The sequence below is a fragment of the Danio rerio genome, chromosome 22, assembly GCF_052040795.2.
Source record: "Danio rerio strain M-AB ecotype USA chromosome 22, GRCz13ab, whole genome shotgun sequence".
NCBI lineage: Eukaryota > Metazoa > Chordata > Actinopteri > Cypriniformes > Danionidae > Danio > Danio rerio.
Window position 1 is genome coordinate 12880463 of NC_141042.1, and position 17226 is coordinate 12897688.

Genomic DNA, 17226 nt, shown 5'->3' on the forward strand with positions numbered 1-17226 from the left:
CCATGGTCACCCTAAAACATTGATCGATTTTAGAGCTAGACTTGAATTGGTGTTTAAAATTGGTTAGTTTAAGTATATTATTTTGATAAAATGTGTGCTATTATCTACAACTGTACCTGTTCCCCTGTGCACTTTGTCCACCCCAAAAGTACTTTGAATTCAAAAGCTAGATGTTTCTGTGATAGAGTAAATAGGAATGTATGGTTTATTTGATATCCACAAAGAAGGTCAGTCGACTTGACATACTTTTGCATAAAATCTGTGCACACCTTGAATGTTACCCGTTCACCCTCTGCACCCCGTTCACCCAATAAGTACTGTGGATCTGGAAAACCATCATTTTATGCGTTTTCTGACAGGAATTGTTATCGTCTCAAGAGCGTCTTGCATCTAGATTTCACAAAACGCTCCTCAGCTCATTTTTCTTGGATGTGTCCTGGTCTCAGAGGTGTCACCTGGACCAGAGAAATGACCGCTGTGACCGGTCACCTTTAAATGTCAACACATTTTCTCATTCTGTTCTTACATGGCTGGAAAAGCCAGCGGACAGCAGACCTTCTCTCTTCCCTATGTATTAACGAGAATAATGACTGGTGTGGTGAATTATGGCGCGGTGGTATTTTGGGCCGCTACAGAGTTATTGACCTATTCTCTGTTTCGGTAATCAGCGCGGATCTGGATGTTTCTCCCTAATGAGATAATATCTGATACAAATTACTACTCTGCTTCCTTCTGGTGTTTCCGCTGTATTAGTAATCCATATATTTTTCCTTCATTACTATTTTGCATAGGTAACATTTCTTGGTCAAGCTAGTCGCGAAACACCCTGCTCCCCACCCCCAACGTGCTTATTAAAAGGAGAACTCTGCAAATTCCGACCCTTATCCTGAGGCTATTCCCACCGTGCTTGCGGACACCATCAGGGGAAGGCAGAATAAACGCGGCTGTCACATTTCCTCTGCAGGCGAACAGCATCTTGGGCTACAATTAGCCAGCAGTGCCAGTCCTCCCCCCCTCCGGTCTTTTGTTATGCAAATGAGACGCATGTAATGCGCCGTTTAGCTGGAATTTTTGCAGATTTTCTTTTTCAGTGAAAGGAGCCGCTTGGTGAATGGGGAGTTTTACTTTAACTTGACTGGCTTTGTGCAACTGTCAGTTCAACTTTTTCCCTTTCTCTACAGTGAAAAACGCCAGTAGTTGTCGGCGCAGTCAGTCACAATAACGTCAAGATGATGATTGTTTGTTAATTTGTAGTTTTGTCTGGATATATTGTTTGGTCTGGAAGCGTGTTTGCTTTGAATTGTGTACCCAGACTTTTGAGTGAGCATCATACCAAGTGAGCTACCTACCTTGATGACATTTGAACATATTGAGTTTCCAACTTGGAGCATCAACCCTTATGAGCTCCTTTGTGATTGGTGTTTCGTGGCAGTTTACCTAGTTAGTCACCTATCTAGAGGTGCATCAGAACAAGTATTGTGCTATGTTGACAGCAATTGTGAACTGTTTTTATGGGAATTTTATTTGGTTCTGTCTTCTGACAACATTTTTGAGTCTCAAACCTACATGGACAAAGTTTCTGGCCTTTTTACCTATCTCCTTAATAGGCAGCATCTTTGGGCATCAAACCCAGTGAGCCACTTACATAACTATTTCTCCGCATCTTACCTAATTAGCTCCCTGTCTGGACAACACTTTTGGGCCTCAACACAATTGAGGTCCTTATCTAGACATACATTTTCAGCATTAAACCTAGTGAGGAGTCAACCTAGAGGGCGTCTCTGGGCTTGACAGTATTTTTGGACATTTAATCCAGTTAGCCTTCAGCATGAACGGCATAGTTAGGTCCCTATCTACACAGTATTTTTGGACATAAATGTAAAGTTCTTATCTAAACCGCACCAAACTGGACATTGTTTCCCGGGGTTTAATACCTATTTTTTTGGGGGTTCTAATCTAGTGAACCATGTATATAAATGCCTATTTATGTCAGTTTACCAGGCTAGTTCTCCATCCATACATAATTTTCAGGCTTCAAAGTGAGCACGGTCCCTATCTAGACAGTATTTTTGGACGTAAAATGTGAAGTTCTTATCTAAACAGCACAAAACTGGACATTGTTTCATGGGGGTTTAATACCTGAATTTTTTTTTTTTTTTTTTGTGTGAGTCATGTATATAAATAGCTATTTATTTCATTTAACCAGGCTAGTTCTCCATCTAGATGTCATTTTCAGGCTTCAGAATGAGTGCGGTCTCTACCTAGAAAGTATTTTTGGACAAATGTAAAGTTCTTATCTAAGCAGCACCAAACTGGAGGTTGTTTCATGGGGTTCAATACCTGATTTTTTGGGGGGCCCCAAACCTAGTGAGCCAAGTATTTAAATAGCTATTTATGTCATTTTACCAGGCTTATTCTCCATTTAGATATCATTTTCACGCTTCAAAATTAGCACAGTCTCTTTCTAGACTGTATCTTTGGACATTAAAAGTCAATTTCTCATCTAAACAGCAACAAACTGGACATTGTTTCATGGGGTTTAATACTGTTTTTTTTAAGCTCCAAATCTAGTGAGCCATGTAAATAAATGGCTATTTATGTCATTTTACTAGGCTAGTTCTCTATCCATAATTAATTTTCAGTCTTCAAAGTGAGCACGGTCCTTATCTAGACAGTATTTTTGGACGTAAAATGTGAAGTTCTTAACTAAACTGCACCAAACTGGACATTGTTTCATGGGGTTTACTACTTAATTTTTTTTTTGTGAGTCATGTATATAAATGGCTATTTATGTCATTTAACCAGGCTAGTTCTCCATCTAGGTGTCATTTTCAGGCTTCAGAATGAGTGCGGTCTCTACCTAGAAAGTATTTTTGGACGAAATGTAAAGTTCTTATTTAAACACCACCAAACTGGAGGTTGTTTCATAGGGTTTATTACCTGATTTTTTGGGGGGCTCCAAACCTAATGAGCCAAGTATTTATATAGCTATTTATGTCATTTTACCAGGCTAATTCTCCATCCAAACATCATTTTCAGGCTTCAAAATGAGTACGATCCCTATCTAGACAGTAGTTTTAGACATAAAAAGTCAAATTTTTTAATCTAAATGGCACCAAACTGGACATTGTTTCATGGGGTTTAATACCTGATTTTTGGGCTCCAAATCTAGTGAGCCATGTATATAAATGGCTATTTATGTCATTTTACCAGGCTAGTTCTCCATCTATACATCATTTTCAGGCTTGAAACTGAGCGCGGTCTCTATCTAGACAGTATTTTTGGACATAAAATGTGAAGTTTCTTTTCTAAATGGTAGCAAACTAGACATTGTTTCATGGGGTTTAATACCTGTTTTTTTTTTGGCCTCCAAACCTTGTCAGCCATGTATATAAATGGCTATTTATGTCATTTTACCAAGCTAGTTCTCCATCTATACATCATTTTCAGGCTTCAAAATGAGCGCTGCCCCTATCTAGATAGCATTTTTGGTCAACAGAGCTAGTGAGCTCCCAGTCTAGATGACATTTTTTGTCATACCTAATGAGCAGGCAGCATACACTGACTAAAAATTGTGTCATGATAAAATTCATAGCTAGACAGCATTCGGAGGCATCAAACATGGTGTGTTGTCCAGCAAGCCAGCATTCTGAGCTGTCAAACTCAGTGCTCTGCCAACCTAGACAGCATTCTGAACCGTCAAACATAGTGAGCTGCTACCTATGCATTTTGCGGTTGTCGTCTGAAGAAATTAGTTGGTCCGAAAGCACGTTTGGTTTGCTGTTGTTAACATCTCGTTCATATACACATCCTTTTCTCTTCCTGCTCTTTGCTTTTGGCTTTGTTTCGATGGTACAGAGGAAAAATGGGTTTCTGTGACCCACTTTTCCCGATGACCTCACCTACCTGCGTCGGTCAGCGCTCGCTTGTTAAACTGGGGCGTAACCACCTTTCGATTCGCTTCAGGTATTATTTGTGCGCAAAAAAATGTGCATGAAAACTAGAGATTTTTATAGAGGCACAAGGGAACGTCACTTTAAGCAGGGCGTGTGTGTGTGACTGCGGCACTGGGTTCGATGGGTAGCTTACGTGCACCCTCTGCAAGCGAATAAGGTGGATTTGCAGTGCTGGCGTGCTCCTACCCTGACAGACTGTCCCACAGTGGCACTTCGCCACAGTTGGTCGTTCTTGTGTGTGTGTGTGTGTGTGTGTGTGTGTGTGTGTGTGTGTGTGTGTGTGTATGTGTGTGTGTCTCTTTGCCGTCTGCCTCTCTCTCCGGTCCACAGGGGCCATCTGATTGGCTCTTGAGGGTGGAGCCCTGCTTAGCGCTGACATACTGCACCCAACCCTCAGGGCGTTCTGATTGGCCAGGGGAGGGATGACATCACAAAGGCCAGCTGTTGATTTGGCGGAGAGTGTGTGTGCGTGAGAGAGAGAGAGGAGAATCAGGAAGGATTGCGGCAGCAATGGCTTTGGGCAGGTACGCGAACGCTCCGCGCTCAGACGGAGGAGAGCAGAGCTGCACTGAGCGCGCTCCGTTTGAAGGCACTCGGGCTGCTATGGAAACTAATGATGTGAGCCCAGCAGTGGATCATGAACGACAGGCAGGTGTGTGTGAATGTGAAGTCCTGGACGACGTGTTGATTTGCTTGCTGATTTGCTTGTTTAAAATTGGGCTGAACGCAAAACTTTGAAGTTGAAATGTTGTACGTGTGTTTTAACAATGAAACACTTCAGCGAAAGAAAGAATGAGTAAATATTTACAGTTTTTAAATATTTTTAATACCTTATTATTGATAAACCTTCATTGTGACTAAATATGCGTGTCAGCAAATTGTACTCATGCTTGCATGTGTGCGTGCGTGCGTGTGTGTGTGTGTGTCTGCGCACTTTGTAATGACATTCTCATAATTGCTCTATTTTACAATTTAAAAAAAGTGCCCGAGGCAGCTATCAGCGAAAAGCTGGGTGTTTGTGTCAGTGTAAATTACAGCCGAAGGCAGCACGGCTAATATCGTTAATGTGGCGAATCGTGTAAATGAACTGATGAGGAGAGGAGAGGAGAAGAATAGCTCGACTGTGACAGCGGCCACACACTGAGAACACGGATTGTGACGGGAGGGGGAAAAAAGGAGGGAAAACCATTAGCGCCGCTTTTATCTAGAAATATGGGCCATTTGCATATTAGTCTAAAACAGGGGTGAAGTGAAATACGCGTCGCCTGGAGCATGGCACGGTGATGCGCTGCTTTTGTCAGGAGGGTAAGTGCTCGTTGCTGCCTGAAATATGGGGATTAATAATTGATAATGGGAAATTACGGATGGGCTTCATTGTCTCGGACAAAACAAAGCAAGATGACGATTGGGGTTTTTTTGTGAAAAGTTTAAAAAGTTGTGTCATGGGTTTCTTTTATTTACTGTTTCTTTATTTTTGATGTTTGTGAAGACGTATTAAAATTTTTAAAAGACCGAACATTTAAGCGAGAGTCGTGTTTGTTTGATTGTGTTTTTATTTTGTTGTTTGTTTTGTCTGATTTAAAGTCTGTCGCAGATTTTATCTTTATACATGGTAAACTACATTGATACATTTTTTTTTTGGTATTGTACTAGATGAGCTTCCCACTTAGACAGCGTTTCTAGGCATTATACTTAGTGAGCTGCCTATCTAGGCTGCATTTTTGAGCATCAAAAATCTTATTAAGTGTTTGCCTAGACAGCATTTGTGAGCATCACAATTAGCGCGCTGCCTTCCTAGACAGTGTTTTTGGGGCGTAAAATCTTCTAAACTGCTTAAATGGATGCATTTTTGGCTTTATACCTGGTGAGATGCCTACCTATGTGACATTTCAAGGCATCAAAAGCTTATTAACTGTGGGCTTCAACTTCATCTGCTGAATGCAAAAATGTAAACGTAAAACCTTGTTTTATGACAGTCAAATCTTGTAGGCTGGTTTTCTTAATGCATAATGAGCCGCCTATGTAGACTGCATTTTCAAGTGTCAAAAGCTTATTAACCGATTTTCCATACAGCAATTGTGTTCATCATACTTTGTGCGCTAGACAGCATAATTTTTTTAAAATGCAAAACACCTTGTGCCTTTCTAGATGTGCTAAGGCATTGTTGTCTCCCTAAGTAGCAGTTTTGGCCATGATTTTCATCTGCTAAATGCATAAATGTAAATGTAAATCCTTGTTAAACGCCTACCCACAAAGTATTTTTGGCCATAAAATCTAGTGAGCCGTGATCCTTCTTTTTTTTTTTTTTCGTGCATTATACCTATTGAACCGCCTACCTAGTCTGCGCTTTCAGACATCAAAGGCTGTTTGCCTTGACAGCAAGTATCATACTTAGTTCGCTGCCTTCCTAGACAGCAATTTGGGCTATTGAATCAGGCTTCCTTTCTACACCAGCAGCAAACCTAGTGAGCTGTCTACCTAGATGACTTGCGCTCAACCTAGACAGCAATGTCGAGCATTATAATTTGTGCTACCTTTTCTTAATTCTCATTTAGGGCATCACACCCACACTAAACAGCATTTCTAGGGTGGAAAAACCTAGTTATCGTCCTTTTAAGACTATGAAATCTTAGAAAACTCTCTAATGCGACTATTTTTAGGTGTCGTACCTTGTAAATTCTACAACTGAATCTTGCAGCAACTTCGTGGCTAATTCGTATACATTTTTATGATCTCATACATGTTAGTACAGTTTGCTCATCCTCCAATGAGGGGTGGGGTCAGGGGTGGGGTTTTTGGGGCACGCCTCCTTTTTGAAGTCATACCTATTGAAATGCTACGAATTCGTACAAATTGGCCACATTTCTGACAACACGATCCCTCGTGAGATCAAGAGGAATTTATATAAAATAGCTAGCTAGACATCTTGATTGATTTATTTATTTTTTCTTGGTATCTAGTAAACATAATTTTTGATCGTCGTATTCGACAAATGCAGCTTTTTCTACCAAGGCTGCAGTACATTTGAGGATTTTTTTTTGCTTAAAATGCTGTCTAGGCAGTGTTTGAAACGCAGCCTGTTTGTGTGCTTCTGCCATGGTTGATTTTTCCTGATTTTCTTAGTTTTTTTTTTTTTTTTATCCTCCAGCGTCAAACTCGGACATCTGTACTGTCAAGTTTGTGAAAATATACAGCCGTCGAGGTCCACAGGGAGCCTTTTCTCTCTGGTGATGCTCGGAAGAACTTATTGAATATGGAGCGAAAACTGTTGTGCGCGCAGGAGGGGGAGGGATGCAGGCGAGGGCGTATTTTGAAATGCAGATTTGGATTTTTCACTTCACCTCGACATAAACGGCGTGTTCGGAGGAATAGATAACGGCAGCGCTGAGATTAGCCTGCAGCAAGAGAGCGAGAGAGAGAGACGCTCGCACATTTCAGAACAGCGCTCGTGTAATTCCTGCCAACAAGTAGGTGTTGCAATCCGTGTGTGGGAGGGAAAGCGCTCTCATAACTCATAATTGCCCTTGAGAGCGTCACTTGGTGCGCAATTGTTCGTCTCTGCAACCCAGAACGGCTTTGTCCATTTTTGAGATCAAGAAACGCAAGGTGACGTGGGATAATGCTATTGACCTGTACGCAAAACACTCATGGAGAAGTCACGGTCTTGGATAATTCTGACGGACCGTCTGGCTGTTTGGATGACAGCTTGTGTGTTTATGCGCGCTTGTGTGGTCATACCCACCTGTTCTTGTCATTGCCGCCACCTGCGTTTTCTGTCACATTGAGCGCGATGCTAATCCCTTGAATTTTGATTAGTGTGTGTCTGTGTGTGTCTGTGTGTGTGTGTTTGTGTGTGTCCTCTCCTCTAGTTAGGTTTTGTGTTCTGAATCCTTAGCTGGACTCCACCATGGCCAGGTTGTACATGCATTTGGACCCAGTTGGTGCACTTTGAATCCGGTTAAGCCCGTTTGACCTCGAGATACAGGGTGGGTCAAGATTTGGCACCGGTATCTAGATTGGCGGTGGCAGAGAAGGTGTCAAAGGGGGGGTTGTAGGGCCATCGATTCCCAAGTGAACACTGAGCCATATGTTTAGTTCACGGGATTCAATGAACGAACCCTACTGTTGTGAAGATAACACTTTATCGTTATTAAACGTCACATTGTTTTCAGGTAACATTAATGATTTTAATTTTCAACAATATGATTGGTAGGTATTTTTGGTATCAAAAGAATAGTTTGGTCTGAAATGAATATATTGCCATCATTTACGAACTCTTCACTTGATCAAAACCTATTTGAGATTCTTTTTGGTGTTTTAAAGAAAGCAGATATTTTGAACGATGGCATCCATTGACTATTTGTTTTGATGCTATGGAAGTCAATGGCTGCAACCAATCAACATTTCTCAAAATATCTTCCTTTGTGTTTAACAGAGGAAAGAAACTTTTTAAAACCACATGCGGGAGAGTAAATTATGAAGTTGGTTTTTTATTATTGGAGATGTGAATTATTCTTTAAAGTTGGCACCAAGGTTGGTATCAATAACTAAAGCAGTTTTTTTTGTTGTTGTTTAAAAAAATTAAATCTGAAAAATTTTAGCAAAAAAAAAGAGTGCTCTATACAATGGTAATGGTTATTATTATTATGTAAATGAGACATATAGGAAAGTACTGAGTTGAATCAGCTGAATAATGCCTTTTGCACTGTTTTGATGCAAAATATTTGTCTAAGATTTGCAATTTCAGCACATTACACTGGAATTTTGATAATTATCATATGTCAGATATTAGGATTCATTATTTTGCTACGAAAATGCATTTCATACCACACATTTTGGATTGTAGGTTGATTTTTATTTTTTTTCTGTCAATCTGACTTTTTTGTTCTCTTTGAGTTGCAGTTGTATTAAATTAATTAGTTCCAAAATTTGTTTATTTTCCACTTAAATAATAGTTCTCCCAAAACTGACATTTCTGTCATGATTTGCTTAACGTTTGCTTGTTCTAAACCAGGTTGTGTTCAATACAATAAATATTAAAGAATGTTAACCATTGACTTCCATAGTATTTGTTTTTCATGGTATGGACTTAAATGGGAAACATTCTTCAAAATGTCTTCTTTTGTGCTCAACAAAACAATCAAAAATCCCTCTAAACTGGCATGGAACATGTGAAGGGTGAGTAAATGATGACAGAACTAATTTTGGGGTGAGCCATCCCCTTAGCATAGTAGTATGTTTTTAAAGTGAGGGTGGAGCCGTACGATCAGCTTTGTATTCATGATACCTCATTAAGATGCTTAAAATGCGTCAAAGGTTCATCGTTAAACGTGACTTCCTCTCGGCGTATTTTAATGTTCCTGTCTCTCTGCGGCACAGTCTGTTCTCCATATTCATGTCACCACTCTGACACTTTTTCAAAAGCGCTGCAGTGCTTCGGCTCCCGAAAGACCTTCCAGACTCTCCGTCAAACATCCCTCTACTGTACCCGTGCATCCCTGACCTTTTGACCCCTGCCGTATTTGACCCCTGACCTCTGTCCTTTGTGTGTGCATGTGTGTGACAGGTGTCCGAGGGTGATGCGGAGTGTGTGTGTGAGCCGTGGCTTGGCGACCCGACCCGAGCGCTGGTGACGGGGGTCATGGGACTGCTGCTGCTGCTGCCCCCTGTCCGTCTCTCAGTCTGCCCCGCTGCTTCTGGAGGCCCCAGGGTCCTACGCTCCCTAAGGTTCCTGCCCAGTCCTGAAAACAGCACAGCTGGTAAACGACAACGCAAATCTGCTTTATCTTTCTCGTTATGTCATTATTCGGAATACATTTTTGTTTGCTTCACTTAGATAAGTTGTATTCATTTGCAAAAACATGTGACGAAAAAAAAAGAAAAAGCTATGAAGCAAAAGATATGATTCCTAAATTTAAATGGTTGCGCAATTTGTGTCTACGACTTGCATAATTCGCCATTGCGCATGTTGTGTAACTTGTTGGAATTGCATAGCTTATGTAATACTTCATTGCGTAACGTGTATATTGTGTGTGTATGTGTATATAAAACAGGTGTATGTACATATACATACACACACACATATGCACACACACACATTTATTTATTTATTTATATATATATATATATATATATATATATATATATATATATATATATATATATATACATACATACATACATACATACATACATACATGCCTGCATATACACAAAGTTTTATAATTTTAGTTTTTGCTGACTTTTAATTAGATTACAGATCATAATGGGATTATTTGTTAATAACATCTCATTAATTTCCAATTATCTAATCGTTGCTATGTCAAAATGACCAATCTTATTACGGCAAGGGCTTCATGAGTAATAATTAGTTTGTGAATGTACATTAGAGAATTGTTTTAAATTAATGTCATTGTGTTGATTTATTATTATTTATTTAATTAATTGTTTGTTTAGTTTAGAAACACAGAAATTAAGTTTAGTTACAGAAATTAGTCTGGCGATCATTCTGGTGATCTATAAGTTTGCAACCTTATTTTTTTACCCACATCAGATTAACAGTAGGTGCAAATTCACCTAACAAAAACGTTGGCGGCGAATTTTAATTATAAAGATTGACATTAGCCTGTAGGCTTAACTAATTGGCCACTAGTCAACTGGCTAATTAACGAGTGCTACTATGGGAAATGAATATTAATTAGGTTACTATGAAGGTTAAGAAGCAGAATTAGCTCATTAATATTTGTAATTGACATTTTTTTTTTTTCCATCGTACAGTTGTAATTTCAACTTTGTTACTATTTATAATGCTAGCATCAAAGAGCCAAACAAATGATTTTAAGTCAATGTTTTGGTCACGCAGGTGGTGATTTTCAGTCTTGTGTCTGAGGATAATGTCTGAATCTTCTCTGGACACCAGAAGTAGTGACGTTATGAAGGTTCTGGAGAGTGACGGGCCACACATGGCCGAACCGCCTGCGACCCTCAGTGACTCCCAACAACACGCATCCCAGAACAACGGCACACACACCCAGGAGTGTGTATCAGACCAAAGCTCCTCCCATCAAACTCAGGTAAACTGGGTGAATACATCTCAAGTGGTGCATTATGGGTAGTGTAGTCCAAAATCCAACCGCAGTCCACCTACTTATTCCACTATGCTTGAGCATTTAACAGTAGATTGATCTAGTTTTGGGATAGTTCATTATTAATCGAACATAATGTTGCTTATTTACATGCCCTGTCAATCATCATGTGACATCCTCCACCTTTCTTTCATCATTCATTTCCTGCAATATTGGAAATCGTAAGATTTTGTCTTTAAGTTTGCGTTAAAATCTTAATAACCAAACGCATCTTTATGAAAGTTTACGATGTGGTTGCAGATGAAATATAACATAGACATACATTTAGTAAGGTTAGATATGAATCGTAAACCACTCAAACCCCTTTACCTCTTATCTATCACCAAATCCGCCATGTATGTAGTCTTTAACCCTTTTTTTACATTCGTTTTTGTAGTTCTAATCAAATTGACGTCCAACTTGCGATTTGCTATGGCCAATATTCATCAATTATAAATGGCACTATGCACAGATCTGCACCTCTGGAATAGATGACCATTCAGCAATACACGTTTAAAATAATTACAATTTTATAAAAGCCAATTCTTTTTTCGAACACTTTAGGATGTGTAGTATGTTAAGACGCAGCATATATTCGTCTATAGCGTCTTGCTAATGACTTATTATGGGATTGCGGTACGCTGTTGCCGTGGTTTCCACTATCCTAATGTCTTTGCTGAAAGACGGTGATAAGACAGCGTGATCAGCCAATAGGATCCAAGCTGGCGTGGGATTGGCTAGTGCCAGGAAAGAGAGGGAGGACAGTTAATCTGCACCTGAAATCCTGCTGGTTTATCTGCAAACCCTCAGGGTGTGTGTGTGTATGTGTGCGAGTGTGTGTGTGTGTGTGTGTGACTTTGCCGCCATCTGCTCTTGGTGCATTGAGAAAGGGCAGCGGGCAGGTGCATTGAAACACATGCTGATCTCAGCTCTATTCCTCGCTCATTGTTCATTTCGCTCTCCTCTCCTGCACAATTAGCTGCTTCACTGGTGCACACACTCCTTTAATGATGAATATTACCTGCCATAACACGCACAACTCAACTTTCGGAACTTTTCTTTGGCGTGGCCTAAATTTACAGTACTAGGTGATGCGTTGGCATAATGAATTGATTGTTAGATGAATGTCAAATGCAAAATAAATTAATTCATTTGATCAGTTATTTAACTGAATATCTTGACAATGCTGACATTTATAAGTGTTTAGAGACATTTCACTTTAATCGATAAATCATTTAATTACAAAATTTAATAATTATTATTATAATGTCATATAATTGATTTATAAAAACAAAGTTATTATTTAAAAATTAAAATAATGGTGTTTGTAAATAATTAAATTAATATTATTATTATTATTATTATTATTATTATTATTATTATTATTATCATCATTATTATTTTATTTATTTATTTATTTAATTATTTCCAAACACCATCATTTTTATTTTTAAAAAAGTTACGTGTTTAAGTTGTTATGTTGAATGAGACGTAACATTGAGTGAGTCTCTACTGGTTCTGGGTGAAAATGAGAAAACACAGCAAATAGATTAGTGAAACAAAAATAACAATTTATTAAACAAACAATATCTAACAGTGAATATATGAATTTAAAATGTTATTTTAAATAACTGAATTAATAAAAAAAGAGTGTTGCCAAAACAAAGAAATATATAACTAAACAATCTAACTAAACCCCAACCCACTAAACTTACTAACCAAAGAAATTTGCAGAAAGAAATCCGTAATCTTCAGCGTATGCGACGCTTAACTACACTTCCTAACTACTCCAAAACATGATTACAAATGTGACAACTCCTCCATAAACTAACTAACATAACAAAACTAAGCTCCTTAAAATAACTAGAGTTTTTCGTAAGGTACACATTGTTAGCATTTAGCGAAATGAGCTTATCTGATAATCCAAGATCATTCGACTTCCTAATAATAAATTGAGCTGCACAAACTTATTTAATAAATAAAGCACTTAAATAAGAGACAAACTAAACAACTACAACAAAAACAAAGTTCAAATATAACTGAACAGGCTGGCCGACACAAGTGAGGAGTTTGGTGGTGAGCCAAGAGCTACTGCTGAACAATGCAAGCAAACACCTTTTAAACGTGGCGGACCAGCTCCTGATTGATTCACCAAGTGTGTTATAATACTGATTGACAGCCTTCTCGACCAATGTTTGCACACCTAGAGCAGGACAGAGTACACAACAGAAAAGAGAAAGCAAAACCGAAAAAAACACAAAACACCACACAACTTAACAAATAATTACTTTAATAATTTTTTTAATAAATTATTTATTATTTATTTATAAAACAAAGTAATTGTTTTCAGTCAAATTGATAGCTTTTGGGAATAAATAAATAACAATAATAATAATAAGTATTATAATAATAAAATAATAATTATAATTTTTAGAATAATAATGAAATTTATTATTGTTATTTATTTATTTCCCGACACCATCAATTAGATTTTGTAATAATTACTCTGTTTTATAACTTTGTTTATAAATTATTTATTATTTATTTAAATTAGTTAAAAAAAAAAGTAATTTTTTTAAATGATATTTATTATTTATTTAAATGATTTATAAAACAAAGTAATTTTTTTTTAAATGTCATTAGGAAATTATTATTATTATTATTATTATTATTATTATTATATAATTAATACAAATAAATAAATAAAAATTCTCTGAAAAAACACCCAATCAAAATTTTGACTTATCATTTCCAGATTCATGTCTTTTGTTAATTTCTGTAAATCATTTTTTCTATCATTTCGTATACAACATCAAACAAAAATGTTCACTTTTCATCCATTTTGTTTTAGCAAATGTGGGAATGTCATCCAAGTTAAAATAAAATAAAAAAATGAATCTAATTTTTAATAGTTTCTATTTAGTTTAAATGTAAAGCAATTAAATGTTTTTAATTAAATGCTTCATTTTTACACCAATAATCCTTATAAAAACATTTTATAGCAATTGAAAGATTAAAAAAATATATATTTGTTGAATATCAGCATCTCATACATCATTTACACAATAACATGATCCAAATCTCCTCCCTTCTTTCTAATTAGCCTCAGCTCGGCCAATCAACACAGAGTATTAAACGGTCCAAGGTACGTTATGATCGCAGCATGACTTCGCCTTGCATTTTGTATTTATTTATATATTTATTTTAACTTGTTAGTTGTGTTTTGTTTGCCTGCACTTTGTGTGCCTTGCGAGGAAAAGGAGAGAAAGAGCTTGGCAGTGCATTGTGGGAATAAAAGCCCCTGCTGGCGTCAGTAAGGAATAATAAATGTGCTTGGAGGGGATGCTGTGTTTAGCACTTTTTTCAGCATGAGCTCGAAATGCCGGAGGTTTGCAAGACCTGAGCGCCTCCTCCGGAGACTTTCCCACATTGTCTCCAATTCTGCTCTGCTCTTGATGCATTTGCAGCCGTGTTTTGTGATTGCGTGTTTGTTTTTCAGTTGTTTTGACGTTTGCCTGCAAGAATTTGTTGTCTTTTGTTTATTATATTTTCTAAACATTGTAATGAATTGCATTGGAAAAACTCATTTATTTATTATTTTCCAAGTGCTTGCTGTTTGTTGTCTTTTATATAATGTGAGCATTTGTTTTAATAAACGTGCTTGTAATTAACGCCAGCTCTGAAAAGTGTCTTGAGATGTTAGAGAATGGTGCTTGTTTATTTTTAGCCATGCGTTGTGTTGGACGTTTTTATTTGCGCAATTGAGTGCCAGACGTTTTTGTAACCATGGTTACTCTCCTCCAGTCCAACGGCAAGTTAAAGTTAGTCCGCAGCTTGGCGGTGTGTGAGGAACCGTCTCCGCCTACACTTCGAGAACTGACGCACGAACAGGTAAATGAGAGTGTGTGTGTGCGTGTGTGTTTGAAATGGCATAAAAGTCAAGTTTACTTAGTCACATACTATAAAACGATCACATTCTGTATGTTTTACGAAGTATGAAGCCCCTAAATGGACTTTGTTATTAAAAAAAAAAGTAAAAAATGAGGTGCAAATGAATAGTTTAGTGTTTTTGCAGTCACGTGAGAATCTTTATCTTCACTAAACTTTTATTATGGAAATCATAGGAAATTTATATATTCAAACTACTTCAGTCAAAGGTCTCAAACTCAATCCCTGGAGAGCCGCAGCTCTGCACAGTTTTGCTCCAACTCTAATCAAACACGCTAATCAAGGTGTTCAAGACTACTAGACACTACTAGATCAGCTGTGTTTGATTAGTGTTGGAGCAAAACTGAGCAGAGCTGTGGCACTCCAGGAATTGAGTTTGAGACCTATGACTTAAGTAGTTTGCTCTAAGTTAAATCGAGCTTAAACAACATTTATTATTTTTTTTAAGATACAACTTAACTGATTTTAATGCAATCAACTTAATTGTAAAAGCCGATAAGTTAACTTCATCGATTTGCGTTGAGACAAGATGATAGGATTGTGTGGAACCCAGCATTTTTACAGTGTATTTTTATTTTAACAGCGAGCATAAATGTTTTGTAAAAGAATACCAAGTTTTTTAGGTAAATGCGTTAATTTTGTGTGAAAAAACATAATAGTTTTTCAAAAGAGCGCAAAATTGTCAAGCCATCTCAGCCGTTTTGTGTAAGAGATTGGCAATTTTTGTGGGCGAAAGAAACATTCCTTTATGAAATGAAAGGTAATTATAATAGTTTTGCAGGGAGAAAAAAGTTATTTACTTAAATGATAATACAAGACGATGCAATATATTAGTTTAGCTAGAAAAAGCTAACTTAATTTGTTTAATTAAATAGTTTGTGAGAGAATGTAGTTTCTCAATACACTTAGATTATGTTTGCGGTTTGTTTAAACTCATTCCTTCATTCATTTTCTTGTCGGCTTAGTCCCTTTATTAATCCGGGGTTGTCACAGCGGAATGAACCACCAACTTATCCAGCACGTTTTTACGCAGCGGATGTCCTTCCAGCCATAACCAATCACTGGGAAACATCCACACACACACACACACACACACACACACACACACACACACACACACACACACACACACACACACACACACACACACACACACACACACACACACACACACACTCATACACTACGGACAATTTAGCCTACCCAATTCACCTGTACCACATGTGTTTGGACTGTGGGGGAAACCGGAGCACCCGGAGGAAACCCACGCAAAGGCTGGGAGAACATGCAAACTCCACACAGAAACGCCAACTTAGCCGAGGTTTGAACCAGCGCCCTTCTTGCTATGAGGCGACAGCACTACCTACTGCGCCACTGCATCGCCTTTGTTAAAACTGCTTATTTAAAATGAGCTGAAACAACACAATTAAGTTTTTTGGGTGGACAGCGTGATTGTTTTATGTTCAATATACTTAAATTTGAAAAAGATAAACGAGCAACTTGTCCCGAATGTGTGGAGCACAGCATTTTTTGTGCATCCTAAAGCTTATTAAAGCAAACCAGTAGTTTTGAGAGGGAATTAAATACATTTGACAGAGAATGCATTTTTAAATGCAATAATTTTGCAAACTTATTTAAACTTTCTTGATTTTTACAAATTTTCCTGTGATGATGCAGTAGTTTTTTTTAGAAAACTGTAGTTTTGCTGATGAATGCAATAGTTTTACAAGAGAAAACAAAATACTCAAGGGAACTCCGTTTTCTGCAAGACCATGGCAGTTTTTGTAAGTGAACAAAAAGTTTCTCAGAGAAATGCAATAGTTTTGCAAACAAAGTTTGGTGATGCAGCAGTTTGCGAGTGAAACTTGTTTTCCAAGAAGAATTCTCAATATTTAATTTTTTTTAGGTGGCGCAGTACATTTGTTAGAAAACTAGAAGCAGGACGATATTACCAGCCCTAATAATGGAAATCAAAACCTCCAATAATGTAATAATTGATTACTGAACAATTATATTTTATTATTGAAGGTATTTTTCTAATAGAAGAGCCCTTTTCTATTTATGATATGTGCTAGATTTGCAAGAGAACTCAAATATTTACGTTTAAACAATAATAATTAATATTGCACAGTTTCTTAATAAGAAAGACTTTTTCTAAACCATGCAATAGATTTGTGAGAGAATTTACTAGTTTTAGT

General features: G+C 37.5%; 1 protein-coding gene across 50 annotated transcripts in view; it reads left to right on the top strand.

The window, feature by feature from the left end:
* r3hdm1 (R3H domain containing 1) overlaps positions 1 to 17226 on the top strand; it is a 75358-nt gene that overhangs the window by 8267 nt on the left and 49865 nt on the right. For 8 of the 50 annotated variants that reach the window (XM_087304027.1, XM_087304036.1, XM_087304031.1 and 5 more), the window contains exons 1-5: positions 4502 to 4608; positions 9523 to 9715; positions 10819 to 11029; positions 14184 to 14225; positions 14885 to 14971. In XM_087304027.1, coding sequence (XP_087160153.1) covers positions 10850 to 11029; positions 14184 to 14225; positions 14885 to 14971 — 309 coding nt within the window. In that variant the 5' untranslated portion in view covers positions 4502 to 4608; positions 9523 to 9715; positions 10819 to 10849. Of the gene's footprint in view, positions 1 to 4501; positions 4609 to 6815; positions 7943 to 9522; positions 9716 to 10818; positions 11030 to 14183; positions 14226 to 14884; positions 14972 to 17226 lie in introns of those variants that run through there. The other 42 variants (XM_087304028.1, XM_087304037.1, XM_087304033.1 and 39 more) reach the window with 6 other exon arrangements.